The sequence below is a fragment of the Taudactylus pleione genome, unplaced genomic scaffold, assembly GCF_031769625.1.
Source record: "Taudactylus pleione unplaced genomic scaffold, aTauple2 ptg002411l, whole genome shotgun sequence".
NCBI lineage: Eukaryota > Metazoa > Chordata > Amphibia > Anura > Myobatrachidae > Taudactylus > Taudactylus pleione.
In genome coordinates this window covers 145,967-159,491 of record NW_028286796.1, presented here as the reverse complement: position 1 = coordinate 159,491, position 13,525 = coordinate 145,967, and the positions used below count along the sequence as shown (strand labels likewise).

Sequence of the window (13,525 nt, the reverse complement as noted above, 5' to 3'; positions counted from 1 at the left end):
CTATAATGTTACAGCCTAACTTTCTTTAATGTATCGTTAAGTCAGGGGCGTATCTACATCCAGCGCTATCACACACACACAGCAGCTGGCTGGTTAGTTCTTCTATCATGTATGTGAAACAATGTAGCTGCAGCATGACAGGACACGCTGTCCTGGAGCTGAGCAGCCTAAGCCCGTCCTCCCTCCTCCCTGACTGCTCTGTGTATCGTGTGTGTACTGCTGCTGCGGGGATCACTGATTTAGAGCAGACAGGCAAGAGGCAGCGTCTGCTCTTAGTCACAGGCAGCAGCTTCTATAGCACAAATCCTCCTCCCCAACGCATAAAATTGGCTGGCAGCAAAGTGTTAAACACATAAATTACATACAGTACTTGAAGTTGTCTCTGTCTCTGTCCTCTCTGTCACCCGTCCACTACACCCCACGCTGATTGGATAAGGTCCAATGGTGGGGGTGGGACAAACTTTAAATGACAGGCTACTGGACAAATGATTGCCTGTATAGTGGTGAGTGGACTTGTGCTGTGTGTACACAGGAAGGGAAGTAGAAAGGAATTATGCGTTCCACCTGCACATGGATTCTACTTCCCTATGCTGAGTCTGCATGCTGCATCTGGTTAGACAAGCAACCTGCCAGCCAGGGAGCCCAGCAGCCAGCACCAGCCAGGGAGCCCAGCAGCCCGCTTACCAGTGACAGGGCCCAGCAGTCTTCCAGCCCACCAGAGACCTGCCAGCAATCTGCAACCCAAGTAAGTGGAGTGGGTAGCCCCTGATAGCTTTGTCCTTATAGGGCGGTATTCAATTGTTACGCCCCTCGCAGCCCCAGCGGGTTGCGAGCTGAAATGTGCGAAGTGACCTGTTTTGGCACCCAAACATCACTTTTTGCGGTCGCGCCCAGCACTTTGGTCGGGGGAAGCTGCTTTACACGGCTAAACCTGAACACTTTGGGCGCGATCAGCGCGAAAAACTGCAACAATTGAAAAGCGCCCTGCGATCTCCTGTCACTTTAGACGGGAGATTGGGAGCACTATAACAATTGAATACCACCCATAGTGTAGTAAGGGGGATGAGCAGGAGGGTAACGGGGTAAGAAGTTTGTGCAGTAGTTAATTTCCTGTGTGCCTGTTATTCATAGCAGCCCCAGATAGCTTCATAAAGAGTTTTTTAGTTCTTTTAAAACTGATTAATTTTGTTTTTATTTGCAAATATTTAAGTTATAATTAGAAAGTATAATTATTCCTATAAAAAGGAGGGGAGCGGGAGGGGGGGCGCAGGTCCTTTACTTTGCCAGGGGTGCTCGGACCCCTAGATACACCCCTGCGTTAAGTAGATGGCTGAAATGAGCCCAAGGTATTTTAAAGGGGAGATAGACAATCATTTATAAAGAATAATAATGCCTACAATAGATAATATGGACAAATAATGTTTAGTAATTGAGTCCAAAATGTGGCAAAATATATGCAATAATGAGAATGTGACAACAGTGGGAATCACATAGATTATAATTGAAATGGCACCAGAATAATAGCAGCATCAATTATAGTAATAGAAGTTGCTTTCAAGTAGAGAACTGTTCTATAATGCCCAGATGTCTCCTGATAAAAAAAAGGTTTACACGGTACAATATTGGTGTAAGTCATTCATGTATAAGCAGCGCAAGAAATAAAGGATAATACTCTGTATTAAGTAAACACACCCCTATTTGCACTTTGGGCCTGATTCGTTACTGATCGCAACTGCGATTATGCACGAAGACGGCCGATTGTTGCGTTTGCATTGCAGTGCGCAAATGTCACTGCGATCGGACTGCGATCGCAGTGACTACACAGGCCTATAACAGAGTGAGTGTTTGGGAGTGGTGATTGGGGGGGTGGTCGGCAAAACTCAGACATGCCAGTGCATTTGAACGCCATTACAGTGGCGTGCATAAATGCCACTTCGATGGCATATGCAGCTTGGGATCTCACTGCGTGCGATGAGGTTAGCAAATTCTGACCTTGTGCAAGTGTGCGTGAGGGTCTGATGGTACTCGTTGCTACCGATGATTATGCAGATTTGCAAAGTATTATGGATGTGAGTAAGGAGAAGTGGTCATCCTTATTTTAGGCTGCGATGGCACTGAGATTGCAAACATTAGCATATTTTCGCTGTGCAATCCGTAATGAATCAGGCTCTTTGACCCTCCACACTGTTCCAATAGTTTGGCATTTTGACATTACACAATGACAAAGTCCATTTATACTGAACTCTACCAATAATGATGTAAATTTGCCTTGATGACCTTGAAAAGACACTTTGAAAATTTTTAGGTGAAATGCCAGTTTCATGTTTGGTAAACAGCGAATCGAATTTTAAATGGAAATATAATTTTTTATGTTGTTGATAAATGTGCACTATTTCCCTAGAGTCTATGTTTCTAAAGCATCATATACGGTTCTTTTACCAAAATAAAATGGGCAGACTAGATGGGCCAAGTGGTTCCTATCTGCCGTCAAATCCTATAGTGTATTTTAGCTAGTGGCAGGATTAGCAGTATGAAAGCTCCCACCCATGTTAATACATTTAAACGTGCAGTTGCAGATATGTTATGCAACTTAAAATTAGAACTAAATGTTTATAGAAAAATAAAGTGAAATTAAACCAACTTAGAAAAATATTTTTTTACCATGAAATGCTCTAGTGCTGTCCTTCTGTTGAGATCTTCCTGTCAGGTGTCATACAACAGGGCACAAAAAGCATTTTAAAAAATATATATTTTTGGAATAACCGAAAAACTGAAATATGGTCTGGTAATTGATGTATATAATACTGCACCAACACTCATGAAGGGATACACCATAGTCTCCAGCTGAAGTCTAACTTCGCACTATAGGGGCTTTATTTACGTAGTGGCAGGTTTTATAAGCTGACACTTCCAGGGCCGGCGCTTCCATTAGGCAGCTTTAGGCAGCTGCCTAAGAGCGTCGGGACCTGATGGGCGGCCCGCTGAGGCTGTCTTGGAGAGAGGGCATTGCCTTCCCTCTCTTAGAAGCCACTATTGCAGGCTGAGACCCGGTGAATCCCAGTGGCGGCGCCCATTACACCCGCTCCCTCCCACCCAACCGCGGAGAAGACAAACTAAACAGACACACATAGAGGGGAATTCAATTAGAGGCGAAAAGCCATATTCACTTGTTTTTTTGTGAAAAATTTGCCTAAAAAAAAATTCGCCAAATTCAATTCCAGGACAATTTCGCCTAAGTGGAAACAATTCTCCAAAAATGATTCTCCAATCAATAGCTGGTGAAAAGAAATGCAAAATCTTTATTTTGGGGTGTAAACGTGGTGAAAAAACTCTGACCCCTTGGGACAGCCCACCAAAGGACAAATCTGCAAAAAAAACAGAAACAAAAACCTAAGAACACCCCAAAAAAGACATGTCATTTTTGGGGTGAGAATTTAAAAAGTGGGGGGATAAACATTAAAAGTATCGAAATAGACTTCTTGGGGGTCCCCAAGTATGGGTCAGGGGTTTTTGGGATTGCAGGTGCATGCAGCAGGTGGATTTTTCACGTTTTTTAAAAGTTCACTTTAGAGACATAAAAACATGCTAGCACCCTTTTCAAGCACCCCAAATTTGACTGGTTTACTTAATTTCACCAAAAAATACAGCTTTATGCCATTCTTCACCACTTTTACAAAGACGCTAATAGCAAGCAATTTACACAACTTAAGTACCCAAAATAGTCTTATTAGGGCTATTAGTACACATTTATATTGATTCCCTAGGTTAATATATCTTTTTCTGGGGTACAGACTCATTTCCCCAATTCTTTCAGTATTTTTCGCCTGTTCCGCAGTCGCCTATTTCCGTTTTCGCCTGTCTTGCAATTGAATTAGGCGAAAAGCGGGGACGAGCATGGAATAAATTCGCCTCTGAAACAGGCGAATGAAGCGAACAGTCGGACAGGTGAAAACTACACCTCTACTTGAATATGGCTCACAATGCTAGAGGCTGCGGCAGCTGCCTGGGTCCTGTGCCGGCGATGTCATTGGCCGGCCCAGTCTGCAGCTCCGCCTCCAGTCTTCAATGTTCCCTGAGTCCTGGTGCTATGTATGCGCCCCTCCTGGACTGATTCCGGGGGTGGATGGGGGTGGATTGGGCTGCCGGGACGCCAGGTCAGTTCACACTCAGCCCGCGATCCCCCTCAATGCGATCAGGCAGCTGGATGCTTGATGGAGTTAAAAAAAAAAAATGGCTGACGGAGCCTTTGCTCTGTCTCTAGCCCCTGCGCCGTCAGCCTCAGACTTCAGACCAGGCAGCAGATGTAATGCAGCACTGAGCCAGGCTGCCAGCGCCCAGCAGCAAACTGCCCAATATTATTGTACAGTACTGCAGCACCAGGTAGGCACCAGCAGAAATATATATAATTCTATAGTGTCCTGTGTGGGTGTGTATATATATATATATATATATTAGTGTCCTAGTGTTCACTCTAGCTCCGGCGGCAGGCAGGGTGCCGGAGCTAGAGAGGGCAACGTTGTGCGCGCGCCCAAAAAGGGGGTGTGTGTATAAGACGCGTCCCCTTTTCGTCATACTTGGGGGCGTGCCCGGCACTTACGGACACGCCGGGCAGCCCCCAAGCGCTGCAGAGAGGGAGAATAGATGCTACCCGGCGTCTATTCTCCGGCGGTGACTGGGTCACCGCACATTTCTCCCCCTGCGGGACACTGCGTCCCACGGGTGAAGACGGCACCCGCAGGCTGTGAGGGCAGGGCGCTTTTTGCCCTCCTGGAGGGCAGGGTGCTATTTGCCCTCGTATTATACGTGTGTGTGTGTGTGTATAGATATATATAAGCAACAACTCCGGCACTCCTTCACGCAGTGTAACTTGGACAAACAGCCCACACCTTGCTCCGGTGCCTTCCTTATTAGGAGGACAGCACCCCCAATACACACTGTACAAAAAAATAGGCAGCACTCGGAGACTGGATAAGACTCGTGAAACCCTCAGCCGAGGGACTTTTAATCAATCATAGGTCGACCTTTCGGAGTCTTGCACCCCTTCCTCAGGACAGCAGAATAACACAATACAAACAAACAGACATATTTATATCATAACTACTCACCACTAAACAGGCGCCATGCACACCTGAGCTCCGTCCAGCAGCCGCACTTCCGGTCGCGGCAAGTCCGCAAAAACCGGAAGTGACGTCACCCGGGCGGGACCCAGCGCCATGGCAACCTGCAATAACATACACAGTGCGATCGTGAACAAACTTAGTCATTATCATAATGCAATAGATCCATAAAGTGTATATATCTCAGCACATGTACACTGTGTAAAAAACATAAGATCTGCGTACAAATATCATGCACAGAAAGGATTATACAAACTTTGTTGTGTATAAAAAGTGATACTTACAAAAAGTGTAAAGTGAATACACATACATATAAATACTCAAATAAAATACACATATTCTAACGTGGACATATAACTAAAGATAAAAAATGCATTAGTAACACTATAAAAAACATTTTGCCACTAATGACATTGCCTCTTATTGTCATCAATATGACAAGTAAAAAATCAATACTACATAATGGAGAAATGGAGCCATCTAGTGGGCAAAAAAACACCACTACTACCAAATTTAAATGCATATACAATCCTTAATGAACATATTCATGTCATAGAAGATCCACAACATTGGCATATAAAGCCATCCAAAATTACACAAATTTATAAGAAATTAATAAGACCCAAAGAGTCATTTAACCCTCGAGGAAAAAGAGTATCCAATCTACAGATCCACTGTGTCTCCAATTGCAGGAGTTTCCTTCCTCTATCACCACCCCTTAGTGACAAGGGTACATGGTCAATAATCTTATATCTGAGGGTCGCTATACTGTGTTTGTTATGCGCAAAGTGGCGTGCTACCGGTTGTTCACTACCATTAGTGGAGATAGCTGTTCTAATTGCCGATCTATGTTGAGCCATTCTGATTTTAAATTGGCATTCAGTTTTGCCTATGTAATATAGGCCACATGGGCATATAATAACATAGATGATGAATCTAGAGGTACATGTCAAAGGCCACTTAATTTTATATCTTTTCCCCGAGTATGGATGGAGTATGGTATCCCCGGTCTCAAGATATGAACACGTCGTGCACCCTAGGCACTTAAAACATCCATCTTTACGTGTCAAGAAATTGGGCTTAGGCATAGGTTTTAAAAAATTTGTCACATCAGTTTTAACCACCAGATCTTTGATATTTCTCCCTCTGGTATAGCTAGGTAATAGTTTAGTATTGTGCAAACACTTTAGCTCTGGATCAGATGTAATAATGGGCCATAACTTCTTAGCTCTTTTGTTGGTATATTTGCTCTTAACATCGTATTCATGGACCCATGGTAGCTGATTTAGCTTTTTGTCCTTAGGATCAATTCTCAATAACTCTTCCCTACTCAGACAATGCTTTTTGTCTAGCCTTAATCAATTCTTCCACCGGATACCCTCTCCTCTCAAATTTTTTAGACCTGATATCTAATTGTCACTTCCGGTTTTTGCGGACTTGCCGCGACCGGAAGTGCGGCTGCTGGACGGAGCTCAGGTGTGCATGGCGCCTGTTTAGTGGTGAGTAGTTATGATATAAATATGTCTGTTTGTTTGAATTGTGTTATTCTGCTGTCCTGAGGAAGGGGTGCAAGACCCCGAAACGTCGACCTATGATTGATTAAAAGTCCCTCGGCTGAGGGTTTCACGAGTCTTATCCAGTCTCCGAGTGCTGCCTATTTTTTTTGTACAGTGTGTGTGTATATATATATATATATATATATATATATATATATATATATATATGTGTATGTATGTAAAAATGCGATGTCTGTCAGAAAACAGCTACAGGCGGCACTCCACGGTCTTTATAAATGAAGAAAAGTGACTTTATTCGCCAACGTTTCAAGACCTGGGCGGTCTTGTCATCAGGGTGCAAAAGTGTGACAAATAAGGAAGCTTACCTTAAATAGCGGTGTATTAACAATGGTGTCCATGAACATCCTCAATCCTGAATATTCAAAATATTCTCCAGTACAAACAGGAATTAGATAATCAACTTTTGGACACTGCAGTATATGAAAAATTAACATATGACCCTACTTTAATATATAAGTCGGAACTGGATTCCACTTTACACACGGCGGTACTTAATCAGCATCTAAGTTCTAATCTGCTAAACAACTGGTGCAACCATTTCCAAGAGTCCCGGTGATTTATACAGTCCTGCGGGAGCCGGAAGATGGCTCCCGCAGTGGGAGCAGCAGCAGCCGCTGAGAGTCTGACAGACTCTCAGCCGCTGCTGATTACACCAAACACGCAGCAGCCGGCTCCGGCGGCTGTGTGTTTGGCAGTGTGTAGCGCTGACCGAACTCCATCCGGTCAGCGCTACACTTGACTCTGGTATAAGCCGAGGGGGTACTTTTTCAGCACATTTTTTGTGCTGAAAAACTCGGCTTATACTCGAGTATATACGGTAGATCACCTGTGCTCAAGCATGGATATCCTTAAAACATGGACTGTATGGCGGAGTTTGGGAACCTCTATCATATGGTCAGGAAGCAATTAGTTACTTATGTAGAATCAGTCATGGCTTGCGGTCACTGGGCCTGATTCATTACGGATCGCAAATCGGCCGATGGTACGTACTTCGTATGCATTGCAGTGCGCGTACGTGAGTTAGCATTGCGATCGATACAAAGCCATCACAGACTGAAGGACAGGAGGGTGTTTGGGGGTGGTGATGGAGGAGTGGCTGGAGAAACGTTGGCGTGCCTGTCCGTTTGAACGCCGTTGCATGGACGTGCATAAATTGTCCACTGCGACGGCATACACAGCTTGAGTACTCACTGCGTGCAACGAGCAATTTATGAGTAAGGTCATACCTGCTGTAATTGTGCGTGAGGGGCCGATGTTACTCGATGTTCCCGATGTATACACAGCACTGCAAGGTATTACGGATGTGACATAGCGGTAGTGGGCGTCTTTATGTTGGCTGTGCGACGGCATTGCGATAGCATTCATTAGCATATTGTTTCAGCACACCTGTGTGCGTAATCGCAGCCGCGATTGCAATAGTTATCCGTAGTGAATCAGGCCCCACTGTTCTTTAATGTTTACACACTTTTTAGCCACGAACCAATGAGTGAACAACAAATACATTTTTTTACATAAATAGTTACATTTAGATTTTCTATCTTATCCCATAGATTTGATGTATCTGCGGTTTATCCTGAATTTAAGAAACCTGGTTCCTACACACAAGTACCTTACTGCAAGAGGGCAACTTCAGAGACAGTGAGTACATATATGATACACCACTGGCTAAGAAACTCTAAAGAACATATTTCATAAAATATTAGGAGGGGAACATGCAGTAGCCAATGGCAACTACATAAATTAATTTGTGTCTCTAGAGTCCTGTAAAGTGATATCTGGTTGGTTGCTGTGGATTGAAACAGTTCATGCTCATTGCACCATGTTATTAAATAAGATCTAGTTGATGAAGTTGATTTTAGATTCAAGAAAGTTTATGAAAGATGTACAGTTCAAGGCTACATCCGAATAACAATAATGTCCTTTTAGAGGTCACAGGACACCACTTACCCCCTCTGTCCCTCATCTACCTAAGCCTCTGTTGATTGCAGGGCTGTATTTTATAGGGTAAGACTGGTTTTCTCTATATGTTTTTCTTGAGAAAGAAAACATTTTTCACGTTTTTTCTTATTTTTAAGTAAGAATGTGAATGTTGGACATAAATTGTATCTGTAAAAAGACTGTGATTTAATCCAGGCAAGACGTTTAGGGCCTGGAACCTATAATCCCTATAATCCTTTCGTTCTGGAGCGAGTTGCATCTACGCCTGGATGGAAAAGCAGAAGAAACAGAACGGCTGACTGTGATGCCACATGTCCTGTACAAGGAAACATGGGAGAGGAACCGTTTGCTGGTGAGGTGAAGCTGTAATTTACACTCTGGGAAACATGAATCAATTTTCTGAAACGTTTGTATGCTTGATTACTTTAGAAGCAAAACATGGGGCCGGGTCGATACAACATAAAGTCATTTCTGGAGCTAATGGAAAAGAAACCTGCCAGCGTGCGAGGACTGTGTAACACTAAAGATGTGCGATTCAAGGACGAATTAAAGGTAGAGCATGTTAAACAGTGATAGAGGAGTTCTAGGAATATGCACAATGATCCTCTACACATTGTGGGTCAGCCAAACTGTAGGCTAGTTCTAGGTACACACTGTGCATTTATGGGACCGATTAACCAATTCCCAGCCTAGTGCTGCCGGCGAACGGTCACAGTAATATAAGCATGCCCTGGCAGCGCCCCCTCTGTTTTACACGGTAGCTTGACCCGACGCTGGCGAAGCAAAGTATTTCCATTTTTGCATGTCCCCGTTGTCGGGTACAGTGTAACGCAATCTGAATAAATTACAGTAAGCTGCCATCTCCATAGAGATTTATAGGGGCGGGGGTAAGCCTCACAAACTGATTTCACTGGTGCTAATCTGTTAATAATGTAATAAAAGCACAGAAAAGCCCTTTGGTGAAAACACCAGAGAAAGGACTTTTCTCATCTTAATAAATAGACACCTGAATCAGTTCTGTACCCCCTTCCTGGCAGTGTGTGAATGATGTCACATGCAGATGAATGTTTGCTATGTGATCTATTTTGTTCATGATTCCTGTTTCTGTCCTCCACACAGAATTGTACCCCAGGACCTGGAACTTACGGCAAAGCAGGGAATCCACACACTCATAGAAGAGAGGGCTTCAGAGTCTGCCAGCTCCAAGGGTATAATGGACAGCGAAACGACTAAATGTGGCTCAGCAAGCAGCAATGTAAGTGATTATGGGATGAGAGGGGCCGTGTGTCATTGCTTTCCTAATGCACTGCTCATATTTCAGGAATGTGTGCCGGGACCAGGAACCTACAACCTAAAATGCTCCATAGATGAAACCTTGAAGCACGTTGTGGGTAAAAGAGGACCTTATGACCTATTCACCGGGCCAAGATCACAGCACATCCTGTACGGACACTTTGCTACACCTGTAAGTATGCTACAAAGTGGAACGCTTCCATTAGAGGTCATTGAATGGAAGATGCTGACCACATATAGTATGTACATGTATAAAACTGAATATAAGAAATTAGGGAACCAGTATATGACGAACGGTACAGGAGGTATACAATAGTATATGCCTGTACTTTTTTATTTTCAATTATTATATAAATGGTATACTTCTCTTTAAGTATTGTTTGTGATTTATGGCTACCATGTAATGATCACAATATTCCCTTGTTTAAAAAAATAAGAAAAAGCAATCTTCTCTGTTCTGTGGCCAACTTGGAAATCCAGAAGACTCTGGGCCTGATCAGAGATGGGTGATAATGCACAGACTGCGACTCTGCATGCAGCGGCTGTGCAATAATATGCTTATGCCACAGGTGGCGTCTAGTTTAAAATGACGCCTACTGTATGCATTGCAGATCCGAGGGGTGCAGCATCGGCTCACTCTGTGGGAACATCTGCCATCTGAGTAACCCTGTGTTGCAAGACGCAGACACTGGCCACGGCGTGCCTCAAAAACGGGGCCGACACATCTGTTTTCAAGACCACCCAGTCCCCAAACTGCCGCAGCTTGTCATTCATGTTGTGGCTTAGGGGGCACTGCTAGCGATCTCTCAGAACGAGATCTGCACATGCACAGATCTCACACCATTGGGTTTGCGTACATCTCTGAATAAGGCAGATCTGACCATCAGGAGGTGAGGTTGAATAACTGCACCCTATACAATACAATACAGTACAATAAAATACAGCCACCCACAAGATTTTATGACCTCTTGATCAAAGACACTGCAGGGGTGGTAAATGAATAAATTGTATGTGGAAATTGCCAGATTTGGCCAACTTTATCTGGAGAAACTTGTAACATTGTAGGTCAAATTGGTGTTATTATTGTCCCACTTGGTGCAGTTATGGGTGGAATGTCTATAATTGTTTACGATTAGGGAACTAATACAGAAAACATTTGAATTTGTTTATTTAAAATATATTTATGCAGCAGGCTCCATAGGGTATCCACAGGGTTACCTTGGGTTATAGTCCTGGCTTGGCCATCGGGCACCACACAGTTAACTTTGTGCTCCCAGCATGCACTGGGCCCCCCTCCTATAACCCCGCCCCCAGGCCAAGGCACCTCAGTTTCAGTTGGTACCCGGCCATAGTCGGGTCACTGCATGGGGGCTGCTGGCAAAAACAGCCCCGAAGTTAAGAAGACTGCAAGTGCGGCTAGTGGGGACAGTCCAGCGGAAGCCCCCACTACCCCCACCTACACCCCTGCTGGCGCTGAGCCACCGGTACTGAACCAGGGAACTCGGCAGGCTTTTCTGGGGGTCCCAGCTAGCAGGACTGTGGTCAGGTGCACAGGGAGCAACAAGGTAAGCACAGGGGGCGTCTGCGGACGGAGCCCACTGTGGCACAGTCCAGTGTCCTCAGGGCTGGGGGCTACCTGAGGGGTGCAGTTAGTGGAGCCAGGTACTCATCCTGCGCTACCACTAGACCACCAGGGATATGGGGCTGGAGCATTAAGGAAGCGCTCCAGCATCCTGAGGGTTAATGGCCTGCCAGAGAGGGTGCTTTTCCGGTTTTAGACTATGGGAAAGACCCCTCTCTCACTGCACCAGCTGCCTTTCTACTGAGGCTTGGCGCGCTGGTGCTTGGGATCCTTCCCCACGGCTCCGCCTACAGAACGCACGGTGGCCATCTTGGATGCACAGCAACGCTGAGTAGGAATGTGGAGCCTGGGTCCCCCACCATCCTACCTCTCCTACAGCTTAATGTTTGGTCAGGTAGCGCTATTCCCACTTCAGACTTAGCATCTGAGTGGTTGATGATAGCGCTGTTAGTGCAGGCAAGCGCCGGCTCTGACGTGCGCACGCGTGAGACCCGGCTAGCGACGGGCGCTCCGTTGCTCCGGGTCTTGCACCAAAACGGGGCGGCTATCAATTTTGATCGACAGCTCGCACCATTTTGGAGGCGTGGCGGGGGGGTGGCTTCACAAACTGAGGCGTTCCCAAGCGAACGCCTGCCGTTTGTGGGTGGCCCCACTGACATCACCAGTGATGTCAGTGGGAGAGCTTCCGGCTCTATTAGAGCCGGAAGCTCTCTGAGGCTTGCGTCCACAAGACCCTACCACAAGCCCCGATGGTCGCGATGGCCTGGCCGGTCGCAATAGCTGTGGGTGGTCACCCACAGCTATGCGAGTTGCCTGGAGGCCGCACAAAAAAAAAAACGCCCTGAACCAGAGCGAGCGCTCTTTCAGAGCATCCGTCTCTGAATCAGGCCCTCGGTCCGCCACAGTACAGAACTTAACGGACGTTTTGCAGGTGCCCGCTCTACGGCCTGCTGAGAGACCATTAGTAGCGCCACTGTTACCACATTATGACGATGATGATGTCAGATGAAGGGGAGCTCCCGGAATCTGACTCGGAACGACCCACTTAAGCGGTTGAGTATAAGTGCAGGATTTATGTATCCGGGCTAATTAAAGCTTTCCGCAGGGTTATGGAGGATGACTGTCTCCCTGAGACTGCATCGTCTTACGCATACTTTAAAAGGTAAGGCGTCAGTTTTTCCTCTCTGGTCAGCTGGTGGACCATATGGAGGAAGCGTGGAAATTCCCAGGCAGAATGTTTCAGCCCCAAAAGAGACTCATATTCTTATCCCTTTGCAGAGGATTACTTCACTAAGTGGGACACCCCTCCTCAGGTGGATTCCCATGTGACACGCCTGATTAAGAGTGCAATCTTACCCATGCCGTCTATGTCCTCATTTAAGGACGTTTCGGACCGCAAGGTAGAGATTTACTTAACATCCATTTACTCTTTGGCCGGGGGATCCGCCAGACTGCTCATGGCGGTCTGTTGGGTGGCTTGGGCCATGGAAAAATGGGCTGATGCTTTTTAATCGTCATTCTCCTCTGATGCTTCTGAGGAGCAGACGGTGCTGGTAGTATCCGTGATTCTGCTACTTATATTAGCGAAGCAGCGTTGGATGTTAGCCTGCTTACTTCCAGGATTTCAGCAGCAGCAGTTTCGGCTTGCCGATCGTGGTGGTTACGTTCTTAGATTCCACGTCTGCATTCAAAGAAGGGCCTGGAAGGCTTGCCGTTTAATGGTCTGGTCCTCTTCGGCCCAGACCTGGATAAAATTGTAAGTACATTGGCAGCTGCAAAGTCTGCATGTCTGCCATCGCCTCAGGCTCCGTCTAGGACTGCTACTTAGGCTGAAAAGACGATCGTCCTCAAGGTAAGCAGAAGGTGCAGTCTTTTCCCAGGCCATCAGGAACCACCAGGAAGACACCCTAGTCCAAGAAGCGACCTTGGAGTGCTAGACGCCTTGTCACCAAGCCTAGGGCAAACTTTCAGCATGAGTTGGGCCTCCCCTTGGGGAACCCCAGGGTGGGAGGCCGACT

The 13,525-nt window shown here is 45.8% G+C and overlaps 1 protein-coding gene across 1 annotated transcript; it reads left to right on the top strand.

The window, feature by feature from the left end:
* Window positions 1-485: 485 nt before the first annotated feature.
* Window positions 486-9,976, top strand: LOC148431346 (ciliary microtubule-associated protein 2-like). The gene is made up of 6 exons (XM_088466080.1): window positions 486-503; window positions 8,245-8,332; window positions 8,882-8,984; window positions 9,062-9,184; window positions 9,752-9,887; window positions 9,954-9,976. The coding sequence occupies exons 2-5, from the start codon at window positions 8,250-8,252 to the stop codon at window positions 9,863-9,865; spliced, it is 423 nt and encodes a 140-aa protein (XP_088322206.1). The 5' UTR covers window positions 486-503; window positions 8,245-8,249; the 3' UTR covers window positions 9,866-9,887; window positions 9,954-9,976.
* The last annotated feature ends 3,549 nt before the right edge of the window (window positions 9,977-13,525 follow it).

Excerpts from the sequence above, each read along its gene's own strand:
- LOC148431346 (XM_088466080.1), top strand. The coding sequence starts at position 8,250 with ATGTATCTGCGGTTTATCCTGAATTTAAGAAACCTGGTTCCTACACAC. Across the intron at positions 8,333-8,881 it reads AGAGGGCAACTTCAGAGACA|CGAGTTGCATCTACGCCTGG; the intron begins GTGAGTACATAT and ends TTCGTTCTGGAG. Across the intron at positions 9,185-9,751 it reads GATTCAAGGACGAATTAAAG|AATTGTACCCCAGGACCTGG; the intron begins GTAGAGCATGTT and ends TCCTCCACACAG.